The 17,552-nt window shown below is 41.6% G+C and overlaps 1 protein-coding gene across 1 annotated transcript in view; it reads right to left on the minus strand.

The window, feature by feature from the left end:
• CFAP58 (cilia and flagella associated protein 58) overlaps positions 1–17,552 on the minus strand; it is a 102,316-nt gene that overhangs the window by 76,162 nt on the left and 8,602 nt on the right. The window contains exons 4-9 of the mRNA XM_037063982.1: positions 15,510–15,666; positions 14,438–14,632; positions 9,993–10,130; positions 7,904–8,063; positions 4,372–4,454; positions 984–1,175 (exon numbers count right to left, since the gene is read on the minus strand). Of these exons, the coding sequence (XP_036919877.1) occupies positions 984–1,175; positions 4,372–4,454; positions 7,904–8,063; positions 9,993–10,130; positions 14,438–14,632; positions 15,510–15,666 (925 nt within the window). The remainder of the gene's footprint in view (positions 1–983; positions 1,176–4,371; positions 4,455–7,903; positions 8,064–9,992; positions 10,131–14,437; positions 14,633–15,509; positions 15,667–17,552) is intronic.

Here is a 17,552-nt window from a genome sequence, read left to right on the forward strand (position 1 = left end):
CTGGACGGATTATATGCCTTGTACTTCTCTAAACTCACAGTCTGTGAATGCCTGCTCAGCATTTATTTCGCCCAAATGGGAAGAAGACATAAAACGTGTTTCCCACTTTCTTTATGTTTATAACAAATATTTGTTGTGCCCCTCATCGTCTTTGAGATTCCACTCCAAATAACAAAACAAAAGCACACAAGAGCATCAGGAGACACTGTGGGATTTACTGCAGATTTCACTGAAGAGATGGAAGAGCCAGGTCTGCAGTCACAGCAGACAGCACTTTGCTAGGGGCAGGAAATCTCATTATGTGCGTCTTTTCTCACAGACTCTCTTCTCAGCCTCATAGCTAAAACTTTTCTCCATTCCCCGGCCCCCACCCCCGCCCTGAAACCGTAGCTCATTGCCATCTGTGAATGCACCAAAAACAATACCAGTCTAACCACTCACGCTTCACGCAGGCAATGCGCTCAGACAACTCCCTGAGGTCATTCTTAAAGAGACTGCCTGGGCCTTCTCCCTCGTTAGCAGTTGATGAGAAGTGGAGTCTGAAACTTGGCTACACAGTGGAAGGATTTCCATCACTGGTGAAGTTTTAGGCCCGCACTATTTTTAAAATAAAAATGCTCCTTGAATGTGTGACACAGTTCGCTGATGCCAGTATTCACTCACCTCTTGATCTGAGGTCCTTTAAAAAGATGATTCTTCTCAGTAGGGCAACAGGGAGGAGGAGGAACCCAGGAAGTAGAGAAGGGGCTCAAAAAGGGGAAACTGAGATCGCCAAACACAAGCCTTGCCCATTTCTCTGTTTGGCCCAGCATCACCCCAGGGCAGCTTTTACACAGTCAGCTCCATTCCTCTCACATATTCACACGAACCACAGGCTGAAATGTGAATGAACCGTCTTCGTGACAGTGCGGCGATCAGAAATGTGACGATCAGAAGGACTGTGCACGTGCTCCCTCCGCCCATGTCACCGAGGAGTGCCCTACCTTTCGGGTGAGATCACTGGCTTCTGTGATGTACCGATCTCTCTCCTTTTCCAGTTGAAAGATGATCTTTCTCTGCTTCTGAGCCTCATTTCTGTAGTTCTGGATCTCTTCCTCCAGGTTCCTCTTGGCCTGTTCGTGGAGCTTTACCAGCTCTGTCTGTTTCTGGGTCGAATTGATGGCCTTGAGAATATTCTAAAAATAACAACAGGAGAGCAACCTCATTACTTGAAATGTTTGGGGATTTGGGATTAAGCGTACCCCGCCTCAACCCTAAAACAATTAGATCTGTTGTTTTTGAGATGAGTAAAGACAATCGTATTCTCTATAGCTTATTAAGAGTTGCTGTGTTAATTTTGCACGAGATACTTTAAACACTCCTATAAAGGCACTAAGCAACCACAACATCCCTAGGAAGTAAGCACTATATTGCTCCCAGGAAATAGACTGAGAAGCTACACTACTTGAGAAGTTTGTATAACAGAGGAATGGGGAGCCAAGATCTGAACCAAGGGCTGGCTGACTCCAAAGGCGACCTCCATTCCAGCTCGAGTCTTTTTCTTGTGAGCTTAGAACAACTAAACTAATCATGTAACAAGCTTTGACTACAAAGTAAACTAAAACCACCTCATTAAAAATGAAGATACCTAGAGTTAACATATAATCCAACAATTTCATTCCTGCTTATGTACCCAACAGAATCAAAAACAGGTATTCAAACTAAAAAACTGCACTTGAGTCTTCATAGTAGCACTATCCACAAAAGCCCAAAGATGGAAAAAAACCAAATGTCCATCCACTGATGAAGAGACCATGGAAATGTGGTATATCCACACAGTGGACTAGTACTCAGTTATAAAAAGGAACACAGCATGACTGAAGACTAGAAAGAGTATGCTGAGTGAACGGCCACATAGAATATGACTCCAGTTACATAAATATCCAGAATAGTCAAATCCACAGACACAGAAAGCAAATTAGTGGTTTCCAGGCTGTGGGAGGAGGCAGAAGTAGGGAGTAAATGCATAACTAGGGCTCCTTTTGGAATAATGAGAATATTCTGGAACTAGATAGCAGCGAATGTAGTAAATGAAACTAATGGTAAATTTTGTCTTATGTGTATTTTAACACAGTAAAAAATAATTAGCCCAGTTTTTTAAAATGTACATGCCTGTAACTGAACTCCAGAGATTGTGAATAGATTTGGAATGGATAGGCACTTATATTGAAAAAAAAAAAAAACTGCCCTGGTGATCTCTGATGCTGACATGGAAAGACTTTGGCTTGGCTGTGCAAGAAGCCAGGTTATTTTCTGAAACACGGAGTTAACAGCACTCAAGTCTGGCAGCTGTGCTCACGTAACAGAGTCTGCTTCTCTAGCCATAGTTGAGTGGACCAAACGATACTTCTTCACAACTTCTGAAATAGTGCTCTTCATTCAGTGTTTGCAACTCAGTAGAAGATGTAAACCTGGGAACTACTGACAATAGCTATTTTCCTGTCATATCGACTGGGAAACAGCACTGGGAATCTGCACTGAAAGAGCGGAATAAAGCAAAAACTCAGCCGAATTCTAGTGGTGAAGAGAGAGGGCTTTCTGTGTATCTCAAGAATGCCAGGCCAGGTTCCCATCAGTTCCTGGGTTCCGCGAGACACCTCGTAGTCCTTTCCCAATCTAAGCAATCAGACCTGCGGCCAGGTCTGAAAAGCAATGAAATAGAAGCAGGTAAAATGCACATTAAACCTTGCTTATGTGATGACATAGAAAACAGAAAAGGTTAACTCGATTTTCAAATATTAACTAAACACTGGCTCTGTAAAAGACAAAGCCACTTCAATAGGACACTGAAAGAACCAAAATATATCAACATCGCTGCCTATCAAAACTATGTCAGCCATCCAGTCAGTGGAGGTGGCATTTCAAGTCAGTGGGGAAAGAACGTATTGTCAACAAAAGTTGATCACATACCTACAGGAGATGGAGCGTTGTGCTAGGTAGGAACTAAGAATGCAAAGGCCAGGAAAGGAAAAAAAGAATGCCTTGTTCTAGAGGAGGAATTGTCATTAGTCAAATTGAACAAATAAATGTAAAAGTAATGTTGGAGCCCTGGCTGGTGTGGCTCAGTGGATTGAGTGCTGGCCTGAGTACCAAAAGTGTCTGGTTCGATTCCCAGTCACGGCACATGCCAGGTTGCTGGCCAGGTCCCCAGTTGGGGATGTACAAGAAGCAACTACACGTTGATGTTTCTCTCCCGCCCTTCCCCTCTGTCTAAAAAATAAAACCTTTAAAAAAATAAATAAAAAATAAAAGTAATGTTGGGCTATGTGTCCTGTTGTGGCAGAAAATCTACGGGTTCTTTACCACCATATATAAAATATAAGTGGACTAAATATAGTGCATGTTAAAAAATAAATTAAAAAATCTAAATCTAATGATATTGTTCACATGTACAAATTTATAGAAAAAGAATAAACATTTTCCAGGATTATGCCCCCCCAAATCAACAATTTTGCTAAGGAGTGCTCTGCATACAAAGATATTTAATCTACAATTTCCTGAGATTCCATGTTGCTGAGAGGAAGCCGTATTGGCCGGAAGCCATCAGGTGTTGGTTAGGAAGCAGGCTCCCACTCTCCACCCGGCCAATCGGCTCATCACTCTCTCCTCCCTGAAGGAAACCCTTGAGCAGGAAAGTTTATCCTACACCTTTAAAAGTAGTTAATCTCCTACTAATGAGTGACTCTCAATGAAAGGAATCTTCTAGGAACTAGAGGAGGGAAAAGGTGGGTGGGGGTCTTGCCTTAAAGGAAGGATCTCCAAGCCTCAAGCTCCTCCAACCCCTCCCTCAGCTTTGGACTCCATGGAGCTCAAAGACTAGGTGAAGTGAGAACTGAAACAAAACCCAAACCCTACAACAACCCGGAAAAGATGGAGGCAAAGTCAGAGACTTTATATCACCAACCAGCCATCCTGATACCTACCTAAACACCTCAAAGTTAAAATTTTACTAGTCGTCAATTGTATTTTCCAGATTAGCAAAAGTTGTAGATGATAGATATTCAATTCAGAAATTTTCATCAACTTTGGCAATCTGGGATGTTAAAAGCACACCAACAATAAAAACAGAATCCACAAAACCCTCTGAAATAACCTGCTAGTTTACATGATAATTCTCCAAAGTTCCTTTGTGCTCATAGTTGATAATGCAGTTTCAAACCCCAGCCAGTGAATGTGGTACTGCAGACAGCTGCTTAGAGGAAAACTGAGCAGCATTATTTATTCTAATCTACTTTGTTTACCTCTGAGTTTCCTTTCCCCAAACAACCTGCTATAGGCAGATATTATAGCACTAAAGAAAGACATTTACCAATGTTACCATAATAAACTCACCTTATTTAACATGTCCCTTTCTCTCATAAGCTCGTCCATTGCTTTCTTATTAAGTTCTGCTTGCTTCTTGGAAACCTCCACCTCTAAATCACCACAGAGAGAAATAACAATAAATATGAAGCCAACCTAGAAGAGAATCTGCCAAAGCCAAAGGGATACAAAAGCTGCTTTATAGGTTTGTCTATAGCTACACAACTGCAGTTTATTAACGGTTACACAAGCTTCATTGTCACCGAGTTGGGTCTCCCATGTCACAGCAAGCAGAAGTAACACGAGGCGTGGCATGACTAAGTCACTCGCCAAGGGTGTGCAGCCAGGGGGTGACAGAGCCGAGACTGGGAGCACAGATTCTCCGACTCCAGAAAGTTCTTACTCTTTTGAAATCTTTCTTATTATACAAGTCATTAGAAACACAGAAATTAGAAATAAAAATAAGCAAAAAGAAAATTTCAAATCAACTGCAATCTATTTAGATTTTGACATATATCTTCACAGATTTTTTTCTTATGCAAATTATATGTGTATAATGATAAATATACAGATTCACATATATGCCAAAGTAAGTCATATTACACATATTGTTTTATAACTTGCTTTTACAATGAACAAACATAAAATGAATGCCTCCCCATATTATAAATGTGTATCTACATCAAGATTTTTAATTACTCCATATTTCTCTATATGAAAATGTGTAATTTATTTAGCCAATCCCCATTCTCAACATTTAAGTTGCTTCCATTTTACTTATTTATCTATAACAATTATAAGCAACAATTATAAGCAACAATCCTGTAGAAGTTCTTGTTCCTTTGTTACCCTAGAAGTGGTAGTCCTGAAGCAGGGGAGATTTTTTAAAAAGACATTTCTCTCCTACTGCCAAATTTCTCTTCAGAAAATTAAGAGCAATTTAACTCTACACCCAAACTATCAAATTTGATAGATTAAAACCAGTATGCCTATATTTAATTTACTTTTCTTTGACCAGCAGTTGACTCCTTTTCATGTTTAATACCCATTTATTTGTATTTCTGTTTTTCAAATTGCTCATACTTCTCCTTTGCCCATTTTTCTCATGAATTGTTTATCCTTTCTGTGGATTTTCAAGAACTCTTTACATATAATAATAGCCTTACTAACTCTTTGACAATATTTTGGTCGATTTGCCTTTATATATAGCCTTTGGTACATTAAAAAAATAGCTTTTATTTCACTAAATCTCTCAATCTTGGCCTTATAGTTTCTGTATTTGGTGTTCATTTTTCCCCCAAAAAAGTAATTTATTGTCATGCCACCATTTTTTTAATAACCAACCCATACTGCACACTTGTATGAAACAACACCTCCATCTTAAATGATAATCTTGGGTCTTTCTGTGGCCTTTCCAATCTTTTCCACTGATCTACTTATTTAGACATCTTCGCTCTACTACTTAATTACTAAAGCTTTACAACACACTTAAACAGCTGGTCAGGCAAATGCTCCCTCATGGCTCTTTCAGAATTCTATGGCTGTTGTCACTTGATTCTTCTTCTGAAAAACTCTAGAATCAGTTTAGAGTCCCAGCAATATAACTCAGTGAAATTTTATGGGCAATGTTAAATATATAGATTAACTTAGACAGATTTATATCATTACTGCATTAAGTTTTCTCATCCAGGAACCTGGTATATCTCACCATTTTTCAAGTCTTCCTTTACATTCCTCAATAGAATTCGGTAGCACTGTTAATATATAGGTCTTGCAGGAATCTTGGTAACTTTAGTCATAGATATTTTATTACATTAGCTGCTAGTGCAAAAGGGAGTTTTCCCATCATATATTCTAACTGATTCTTTGTACGAAAGAAAGCAATTGATATCGATATATTTACTTTATAACCTGCCATCACATTCAACTCTTGTTAGCTCTGGCAGTTTTTCAGCTCATTTCTTGGGATTTGTGGTATAAAAACATATGGAGGACCCGTCGTCCTACACGGCATGCGCCATGCCACTCTTTGACGGAGCAGATGAAAAGGAAGAGATAATGGTTAGTGATGTCTACAAAATCCCGAGAAGAGTGTGCTGACTTCTGTAAATACGATTTCAGGGTGAAGAATTGGGTTCGACACTAAATATGTAATTTCTTTTTCAAAGCTTAGAACTACTGCAAGCAAAAATACAGAAGTTTAAACACGGGAGTGTTTTGAAAGTCACTCCGCCCATTACAAAACAAGGTCTAGGTGTTCCATTGTTCTTCTTAGCTGAACAGTAAACTGATGCTGGATTGTGAGCATGCTGAAGGCAGCAACCTCCATGCACCCAATGCACCCACTGTGCCTGCATATAATAGGCACTCAATTTATTGAATGAAAAGAATAAGTATGGAGAAACCATCAAGATAAAAGATTTTTCCCAGATGTCTTAGAAGAAAAAATAGCTACACTTCTCCAAGTTTACATGACAAAAGTTTCTAATAATCTCATCTGGAGATTTAGATTTTGCCTACATATATGTTTTTATGCTTTTACATATTTTGTCAGTGATTACAACTCACAGCAGCCCTCAGCGGGTGAATGCAGTGTTCCTGGCTCACGTGGTCTGGTCTAGTCAGAATTCAGCCGCCATCCTCTGTCTCCAAGTCCAGAACTTTTTCTGACACACCCAATTTAACTAGTGTAGCCTGTTTTCAATTACATTCTTTTCACAATGAGATGGTAGTCTGTCTTATTACTTATATAAATAGTAATATACCTGGATAACAATAGGTAACTTTTACTAAGCACTTACTATGTGCCAGGCACTTGTCCCCATGTGTTTTATATGTATTAGTTCGTTTTGTCCCCCAACAGCTAAATATGATAGAGGTAGGATATGAACCTAGGCAGACATGACTCCAGAGTTCGTATACGAAATGGTTTTTCTGTGCTATACAGCCTCCTGTAGCACTTCAAGTTTTCCTCGGCAGGCCAATGGGAGAGCTGGTAGAACAAGCATTTGCCCTATGGTAAAGCACTGACAGGAAATAGAAACTAGAAGCTATTTATTTTTGTTCCACTGGTCCTGGAACCACATTGCCTCAAATACTGCTAATGGGGAATGTTCACTTTAATTTATCCTCCATCCTCTGCGGGAAAAGGGACTACTACTGCTAACGGTCATGTAGAACCCAGACCTAACAGCACAGATGTTAGTGACCCCACTGACAAACACGGAGCGATACTCTGGCCTGGATTTACCACGTGCCAGTAAAGTCTGGGGAAGAATTTTTTGAGGTATTCAAAACATTTCCCCCCTGCTGCCCACACGCAAATTTGAATACCGTCTTACTGATGTCATCTGGCCTGCTTTGGGTTTGTACTCACGGAGCCCTGGGTTGCTGATTGATTTAGGCACCAATGAAATGTTTATAAACATTTTTTTTAAATGATGGACGTGGACAACTGAGTGGTGATTGCAGAGGGGAGAGAGACATAAGGGGGCTAAATGGTGATGAAAAAAGTACAATAAAAAAAGCTTTTTAAAAAAGGACAAAATGATTCTCGGTTTACCTTTCTCCAATCCCAAGATCTGATTTTTCAGAGTGTCCTTGTGCTGCTCTACTTCTGCCTTTTGATCCTCAATCTGGTGCAGTTTCTTATGGATTTGCTCTCTGACTTTGTTGAGCTTCCCGATGTCAATGCGCATCTGACTAATTTCTTCCTCTTTGGCCTGTAATTATTGAGAGGGAATTAACCAGGGACACTCAGTGAATAAAGGGTCTGTGACAGGATGACGGCAAACTCAAAGGCAATGAAAGAGAATTCTACCTGTGTCAGTGTGAAGCTGTTCTGTCAGGTTAAATCAAAACACCTATTCTTTCATTTTTAGGGAAATTGAAAAACCCTATTCTCTGAATAAAATATGTGGCTAAATAAGCTGAAAAAGACTGATTAAACCTGATGTCTCAAGGCACCCCTAAATGTTGAATCAAACAAGATAAGAATACTGAGTTGTGGGTATCATAAATGTGTGAATTTTGCGTACAGACAGTATATTCAATGAGCAGTTTTCAGACTCACAAAGTGATCTCTCTCAGAAAGCTATTAACATGCCATAAAGTATTCAAATACACTTTTGTACCCACATGGCCATTGTAGTTCAATACGCACACAAAAGGAGGGACTCTTCCTCCTCAGAGCATGTTACCCCGTGGGCGTGCATCCAGACAGGTAGACGGGACAATGTTAATGTGCAAGTCTACATAATACCCGAAGGTAACAAAACAACAATTCTAGCAAAAGGAAGCACCATATTTTTGTCTATGCACTTCAAGTGCTGCGAGTTTTTTAAAATTCAAATTAAATGCATATGTCAAAGTGTTGCCATTCTTAGAAATTACTGGGAAAGCAACCAATGACACTGCTGCAAATAAAGGTTAGCAATTATCCCCAGCTCTTGACATTGAAGAGACGGGACTTAGCTGAGCATCTTACCCTCCGATTACTGGTAGAAGCAGAATCCCATCCATTCAGGACCTGGTTACAAAAGTCTATCATTTTTCAAGGTGCCCCATTCTCGTTATCAAAGGGGAGAATTAACAGCATAAGTACTTGTACTTTAATTTCACCTCAGGGGCTAATATATTATTTTGCCTTGAGTAGACATTTCATTTCTGCTTCCATTTATAGCATTCTCATAAAAAATGGTTTCTAGCCAAACCATTCTGGACTACTTTACATGTTCCTCGGCCTCAGGTCCTATAGCGTCCATATTAATTGACCTAAAGTCCCTTTCACTTACAATAATATGTTCTGGTTCAATAATTATTAACCCAGAGCCCATGCTTAAACTCCAGAAAAATTCTGGAGACTCTGAGATGGGATGCAAAGCAAGACACAAGATGTACAATAAGTGTGTGCGCCTGTGTGTGCACATGTGCACATACTTTTGATAGATCCTCGAAAGGGCCTATGATGCAAAAACTGTACGAGTCACTACTTGAATCTAAGTATCATTCTTGATTGGCCACTCACTTTATACCCAATATTGTCACATAATCAGAATAGGGTTTACAGATTTTTTAGAATTAGTGATAAGCATAAAGTTGCTCCGTTAAGCATGTAGGCATAAACCACGTACCCATGCATAAAACTGCTGTCCAAACTTAATTTGCAAGCACGCTTCAAGGAGAAGAGGGAGAAGAATAGGGAATTTGCATTGGACAGAGCAAAAATCATGCTTCTACAATCCTGGAAATAAGTACTCAATAGAACCAGTCCATCCCTGACCCCACCCATTCCACCTTCTCCATACAAGTCATAGAACGTAATCTGACTTCTTTGCTATTCACTCATGTAAATGGCTTCTACCTCTGGGCAACCAATGACTTGCAAGGTTAAGTAAGTTACAGAGATGAACATCTGAGCTCACTTTGGAAAGCGTTTGCAAAATCATATGATCAATAATCAGGTTTGCAGTTTTGTAAGTAAGAACGGAAGCTACACACTGTCTGCTTCCAGGCACAAAGCAATCACAGTAGGCTTGCGCCTGTCTGATGTATCAAGGCTAATGCAGGTTACAGAACCAAGGGCTCAGCCGTACGGCAAGCCTGCATTAAAAGGGAATGAGAGAGAGAGAGATCTATCACTCGATGGTTACTTTGAGCTCCAGTGCCTTCTGCTGGTTTTCCTGGCAGAGCTGCTCGCAAGCCAAACTGTGCTGTTCGTTCTCCTGCTGAAGTTTAGAATTTCTCATCTGAAACTGCTCCAGTTCCTTTGCAGCTCTCTCATTCAGTATCTGGAAGAGGCAGAAAGAGCTGGTTACTGCTTTTTAATCTGATTACAAAGTCTGCGTATCCACACAGGAAGCCTCACAAACCTCCTGGGACAATCCCAGCAGCCATGCTGTTTTTGTCTTTGTAGAAATGGTTCTTTATCCCCAGTGGAAGCACTAACCCCCTCAAATACGATGAATGTTAAATGGCTGAGGCAAATGATGCCTTATAATGAGCAACACAGAGAGAATCATTGTCTTTCTGAGAGCCTTGGGAAGTCATGTTCACAGGTGGTGGATAAATATTTTAATACCTGTTTGCCATTTGGCAGGCTTTGCATACACAACGATTGCTATAATCATTGCAAATGAGTTGGAGATTCAAACGAGGTTTATCTGCCGTGGGTCTTAGAAGCTACCTCTTCAGAAGCAAATCCTGCATCAGCGTGCCTATTGCCTTCTCCGCAACACAACCATTCACTAACACCAACACAGAGACAACTCCCCTTTAACCCGACTTAAGTCAAAACCAGGCAACAGCAGTGGAATGATTTCTAGCTGCCTGAATTCAGTATCAGCCTGCTTTTCTTCTTCCATACCTTGACTATAAACATTATAGAAACAGAGGATTCGATTTTAGGGAACCATTTCTATTGGGAGAAAATTGGGGAGATGGAAGGATCTCAAATGGGCTGAAGGGAAAAGGAGAGAGAAGACAGATACATAAAGCTGACCCTTGGACAACACAAGGGTCAGGGGCACCCATCCCACACAGTCAAAAATCCGTGTATAACTTTTGAGTCCCCCAAAATTTAACTATAGTCATCCCTCAGTAACCAGGGAGGGACTGGTTTCAGGACCCCCTAAGATACCAACATCCACGGATGCTCGAGTCCCGGGTATAAAATGGCACCAAACAATGCGTACAGTCAGCCGTTTGCGAGTGTGGATCCCCAACTGCAGATACGTAATGCGGACCAAAAACACTATTTTTGATCCACGGTTTGTTGAATTGGCATATATGAAACCAGAAGATAAGGAGGTCCAGCTGTATATTTATTGAAAACCATCTGCATCTAAGTGGACCCGTGCAGTTCAAACCTGTGCAGTTCAAAGGTCAGTATAACTTTCACGTAAGCAAGAGTCAAACATGAAAAGAACCCATCCAATTTCCCACCAATTGGGACTAAATAAAATACAGCTGGCTATGCTAAAAATGGAATTGTTTGACATGAGTCCTGGATATTGCTAAACAAAGTACTATAGTTTTATCATGATGTCCAAAATTCTCTCAGCTTTCACGCTTAAAGAAGTCTCATATTTTTCTCAAGGATACTATGCACTGTATGTTATCTATTTTATTTCTGGCTCTATATAAAATAAATAAACCAACTGACAAAGAAATGTGTCCTAATATCTATTTTTTAAATAGAAAAATGCTATATGGCTTGGCAATTCTTTGGAAACTTCCTCAGAGAAAACATTTTCAAGAAATGGCTTTTTTTCAATTACATGAATTGCTTCTTTAAGAAATGAGAAATGACAGACTAGACTTATTACTAAGTTACCTTAAACCACTGTTACAGGGGAAATGTTAAAAAAAAAAAAGGGACCTTATTTAAAGTGCATAAAGACTGAGTGCAGACTTCCGCCAAGTTGGAGGCATAGGTGGAAACACTGTGCCTTCTCCCACAGCCAAGTTTGAATACAACTAAGGTTTGGAGAACAAAGACATACCCAAAGACCAGAAAATTGAATTATACAGAAGTCCGACAACTACGAACCTTCAACGGGGACGGTAAGAGAGGTGGAGCCAGCAGCGGAGCAGGGTCGGGCAGGACAGATGCCCCCGACCTAGGCGCGCAGGCAGCCCGGAACCAGTCGGGGTGTGGGGCAGACTGACTGGGGTCGCACATTTGCGCACAGTGAGACGGACCACGCAGGCCCCAGGGGGCGAGGGCTGATGGCGGTGGCACACTCGTGTGCAGTGGAACGAAACGCATGGCCCAGTGACGGTGGTGGCTGCGGCACTGGTGGGGGCCACGGCGGCAGGCGGCAGACGGGACACCATAGTTCCTCTTTGACCCCGCCCCCACATACAACATCACAACCCAGCGACTTAGTTGCCCTGCTCTGGTGAACACTTTAGGGCTCCGATCCTGCTATGGAACAGGCACAAACAGCCCAAAAGATGGCACAAGAAAAACTCAAAGTCCCAGAGCCAATAACTCTAAGCGACCAACAGATTGCCAGCCTCTCAGAAGCACAATTCAAGACACTGTTTATCAGGATGCTCACAGAACTGGCTGATTATAGTCACAAATTAGAGGAACATATGAAGGCTAAACTAATTGAAATGAAGGGAGATGTCCAGGAAACCAATAGCGATGGAAAGGAAACTGGGACTCAAATCAATGGAATGGACCAGAAGGAAGAACAAAACATCCACCCAGAAAGGAATGAAGAAATGAGAATTCAAAAAAATGAGGAGAGGCTTAGGAACCTCCAGGACATCTTTAAACGTTCCAACATCCGAATTATAGGGGTACCAGAAGGGGGAAAGAAACAGCCACGAGTGGAAAACTTATTTGAACAAATAATAAAGGAGAACTTCCCCAGTCTGGCAAAGGAAATAGACTTCCAGGAAATCCAGGAAGCTCAGAGAGTCCCAAAGAAGTTGGACCCAAGAAGGAACACACCAAGGCACATCATAATTACATTAGCCAAGACCAAAATGAAGGAGAGAATCCTAGAAGCAGCAAGGGATAAGGGGACAGTCACCTACAAAGGAGTACCCATCAGACTGTCAGCGGATTTCTCAAAAGAGACCTTACAGGCAAGAAGGGGCTGGAAAGAAGTATTCCAAGTCATGAAATCCAAAGACCTACAGCCAAGATTGCTTTATCCAGCAAAACTTTCATTTAGAATGGAAGGACAGATAAAGTGCTTCTCAGATAAGGTCAAGTTCAAGGAGTTCATCATCACCAAGCCCTTATTATATGAAATGCTAAAGGGACTTATATAAGAAAAAGAAGATGAAAAATATGAACAGTGAAAGGACAGCAAACACACAGTTATTAACAACCACACCTAAAACAAAAGCAAACCAAGAGGACAGCTATATCAGGAGTGGAACCATAGAAATGAAGAACACATGGAGGGTTAGCAACAGGGGGGTGGGAGGAGGAGAAGGGGGGAGAAGGCACAGAAAATAGCATAGATGGTAGGTAGAAAATAGATAGGGGGGAGGGCGAGAATAGTGGGGGAAATATAGAATCTAAAGAACTTGAGACACGTGGTTATAAACTAAGGGGGGGAGAAGGGTGGGGGAGGGAGTGTGCGGGTGGAGGGGAATGAAGGGGGGGGATAGAACAACTGTAATGGTATAATCAATAAAATATATTTTTAAAAAAAAGACTGAGTGCAGTTCCCTAAACTTGAAAGTTAAAAATAAACCTGTTAAGCTTCACACCACGGCTGCATCACAGCCAGTGAGGTTTATCCAAGGCAGGATTATTGCTAATTGAAAATAAGATAAAATAAAAAATAAATAAACCTGTAAAAAATAAATCATGTTATAGTCACACAATGGAATACTATACAGCTATGAGAGTGAATGCCGTATTGAGCTCTGTCCAGTAGGACTTTCGGCCATGCTATCCAATATGGTATCTGCAGGCTCATCTGGCTATTGAGCACCTTGAAATGGTACTAATGCAACCCCAAGAACTGAACGTTTTATTTTCTTTCATTTTAAATAACCAATTTCCATAGTCACATGCAGCTAGTGACTACCATGCCAGACCGTGCAGTCCCGTAACTACAGGGCAACAACATGAATGAATCTCATGGACAGAATGTGGAGCAAAGGAAAATCGACACAGAAGAGTACACCTGTGTGGTTTCACTTCTGCAAGGTACAAAAATGGGCAAAACTCACCTCCACTCAACATTCGGCACAGCAGTGACCTCTGGAGGAGAGGGCACCAGGAGGTACCTGGGGTAGTGTATCCTGGGGTGGATGCAAGTAACCAAGTGGAGAAAATTCATCAAGCTATACACTGGTGACTTACACACTTCTCTATGTCTATTATATCATATGTTAATAAAGGGTTAAAAAGAAATCAACCTGTTGGAGCCAAAATTAAAAAGGAGGGCACACATCTACCTATAAGAGCCATTCAAAGTGCTAAGTATCTTTGTTACCAACATCTAAAGCGAAGAGTGTTTGCTGCTTTCCAAAGAAAATACAACACGTGCCAGCAGACCACAAACCAAGGCATGGTTCCTATTTTTGCAGGAACCCCCAGGGCAGCCGCCACCCCACACACCTTCTGCTCCTTCAGCTGCGGCTCCAGCCTCTGAAGCTCCTCCTTGCTCTTCTGCACATACTGCTGCAGGGCCTTGATCTCCATCTGCCTGCTGTCCATGTCCGTCTGAATCTGCTTGAGCTCTTTCTCTAGCTTTTCCTTCTTTCGAGTCTCCCTCATAACTTCATTCTGAAGCTGCTGGATTTCTTGTTGGAACTGTGGGCACAGAAAGGACAAGGGGGAAAGAGATGAACCTCTCCCCAGGACGGGTCTCAACCAGCCAAGCCTCTCCCCTTGGACCCTTCATTTTCGGGACAGTCACTTTGTAGTAGCATTTCCCCCTCAAGGACAGGCCCCTTTGAGCCTCAATATAAAAACTTGTCAAGAATATTCTGTTTTGTTTTTCAGAGCTTTATCACCAAACGTCCACCCTGATGGTAGAAACAAATCCACAAAGAAGGTATAAAATCCAATGAATCCCAGAATCTAGAGAAGTTAAACATGGAGGGAACTCATCCAATTCTCCAGCCATGGGCATAAAATGAAATAGCCAACTAGCCTAAATATGAAATTGTTTTTTACATGAGTACTGCATATTGCTAGAGAAAGCACTATAGTTTTATCATGGTATCTGAATTCTATAAAAGGTCTTTCTCTTATCTCACGCTCAAAAAAGTCTCATGTTTTTCTCCTAGAGATGGGACTTACATTGCATATTCTCTATTTGACTTCTGACTTAAAATAAGTGTTTGGAAAGGTTCAGCTGGATGGCTTGCTCACAGTGGAAAAGGGTCAAGGGAACTACTTTCAGCATCCCCGGATGCCGGGCACCCTGGCCTTCACAGGGGACACCTTCTTGGGCCAGAATTGTAAGCAGAGCCCTGCCTGCCTCATTGACTTCCGAGACAGAGAATGTTGAGAAGAGAGACTCCGGTCAAACTGCCCTTGTGGGAACCAGCCAGAGAAACACGCAGAACACTGGATGCTTTTCTCGGGCAGCAGGGGTAACCGAGAGAGAGGGAGGCTGGGGAAGGACTGAACGTCCTCCTGGACAGCAACACCCCTTCATGGCACCCGCCGTGGCAGGGCTGACCTGGCTGATGGTGTGCTCGACCTCTTCTCTGCTTTGCTCCATGTCCTGCTGCTGCACAGCCGTCTGAGCTAAGGACTCTCGTAATTTCACCACTTCTGACAAGAGTTGGTCTCGCTCCTTTGTCACCTCTTCTTTGAATTTCAGTAAATCTCGGATACTAAGAAAAGCAGAACACCGGAGTCAGACTAAACAGCCGCCTGTGCAGGGGGCCTTTTTATCATCCTCTGAGCACATGGTCACGGGGAAGCCTCCAGCTCAAGGATCAATGCTCTTCAGGTGTGAAAGGGAAAGACCTTCACGCCCTGGCATGGGAGCTGTTGGTGAGTTATTAACCAAAACAAAGAACCGCCAATAACAATATGCTGAATATAATTCCCTTCTTATACTTAAGAAATTACAGCATCCATGTGTATGTGTGTGTTGCATAGAAATTTTTTATGGAAGTCCAGAAAAATACACACCAACTGGTAACTCATCTCTGAAAAGTGAAATTTAGGGTGGAAGAGTTTGGGAGATGATCTTTACTTCCTAGTTTTCACCCCTCTGTGTTATTTTGAATTTGTTACCATAAGACCGTAATTGCTATTGTCAACTTTCATAATTAACCCTAAGGAGATGTGACTTTAGAAAATTACTTATTTACAGCATCCACGAGAGAGCTATGATCGTGGCTACAAAGTCGAAAGCGAAGCATAAACACAGGCAACTGGTACACGGAGCCCCTTTTCTCTCTATCGACCACAGAGTACAGTGTCTCCCAAGGAAACACAGTCCACATCGAGTGCTTCCAACCACAAAGTCCGGAAACCATCCATGATGCCAGTTTTTAGAGAGTGTGCGATAATATTTGTTGGTTTGAATTGTATACCAGTGACTTCCGCATTTCAAAAACCATTACATATAATTTGTCATGATTTTCTGCAGAACTGGCATTTTGAAAGTAGGAACACTGTGTCTGCTATGATGTGTGCAGCAGAGTTGTCTAGAGCAAGGCGGTACTTTAGAGCTGAGAAAGCAGAGGCCTGTTCAGCTGACAGCCATCATCCTTTGTTCAAAACACAATAATTTAATAATGTTTATTTATGAACAACTTGATATAACACAAAGGGGCCTTCAAAACCGCATTAAAAGTCTTCTCCAGAAACAAACCCTCAAATTCTAAGGTTACTATGAAAAGAGAAGCTACACCTGAATATACTGTTGAAGATAAGATTCTGGATGGACATTCCTTCAGTTTTCTTCCTCAACCATGTGCCAATTCTCATTAAAAGGCCTCCTAACTGAACCAGACCCTCATGTTGCTCTTCAGTAGTCGCTCTGATTATGCTTGACTTCTCTGATAGGAAAATAGAGTCCATTATGATGAGTGCCATATCTGTCTTTCTACTCCCTCCCCTAATACCTACACTCAGAGCTATGTCTCCACATTGGATAAGTGCATCTAGAAAACGTAAGATACCTAGACAGCAGTTAGATTTGGTTAAAGATGCCTAAGGAAGCATATGTGCATTCCTGAAAAATGCAAGCTTTTGCTCGGGCTACACAGTGCTATGCTCCTGAAGGGAAAGTAAAGGTGTCTTTATTCAGGGAGTTCACAGACTAATGGGTGCAGAAGCACATCAACAAATAATTTCAATACAATGTGATTGATGTCACACATGAAGTAGGGGATGGGTCTTGCAGAAACAGAGAACGCAGTGACTCTCTGCTTGGTCATAGGGTCTGGAGGTGGGGAGGAAGTTGGAACAGAGATGCTGGTGGCAATGAGGTTAAGATAGTGTTTGACATGACTCTTGAAAGATGCATAGTTGTTTACAATATGGAGAAGGGAAGAGAAAACATTCCTGGCATAGAAAACAATGTGTTCAAAGGTATGGAGTCATGAATAAGCAGTGTTGCTGGATATGAAGCTAGCAAGGTTGACTGGGGGAGATCTAGGAAGGCTCTGAAAGACACGTTCAAGACTTCGGGCTTTATCCTCTGGGAATGGGTAGCTGTCAAAGGTGTTTATGCTGGAGACGGAAGCATGCAGGTACATGTTTC

This window comes from Sturnira hondurensis, unplaced genomic scaffold, assembly GCF_014824575.4.
Source record: "Sturnira hondurensis isolate 20B ecotype Veracruz unplaced genomic scaffold, ASM1482457v3 Scaffold0014854, whole genome shotgun sequence".
Lineage (NCBI taxonomy): Eukaryota > Metazoa > Chordata > Mammalia > Chiroptera > Phyllostomidae > Sturnira > Sturnira hondurensis.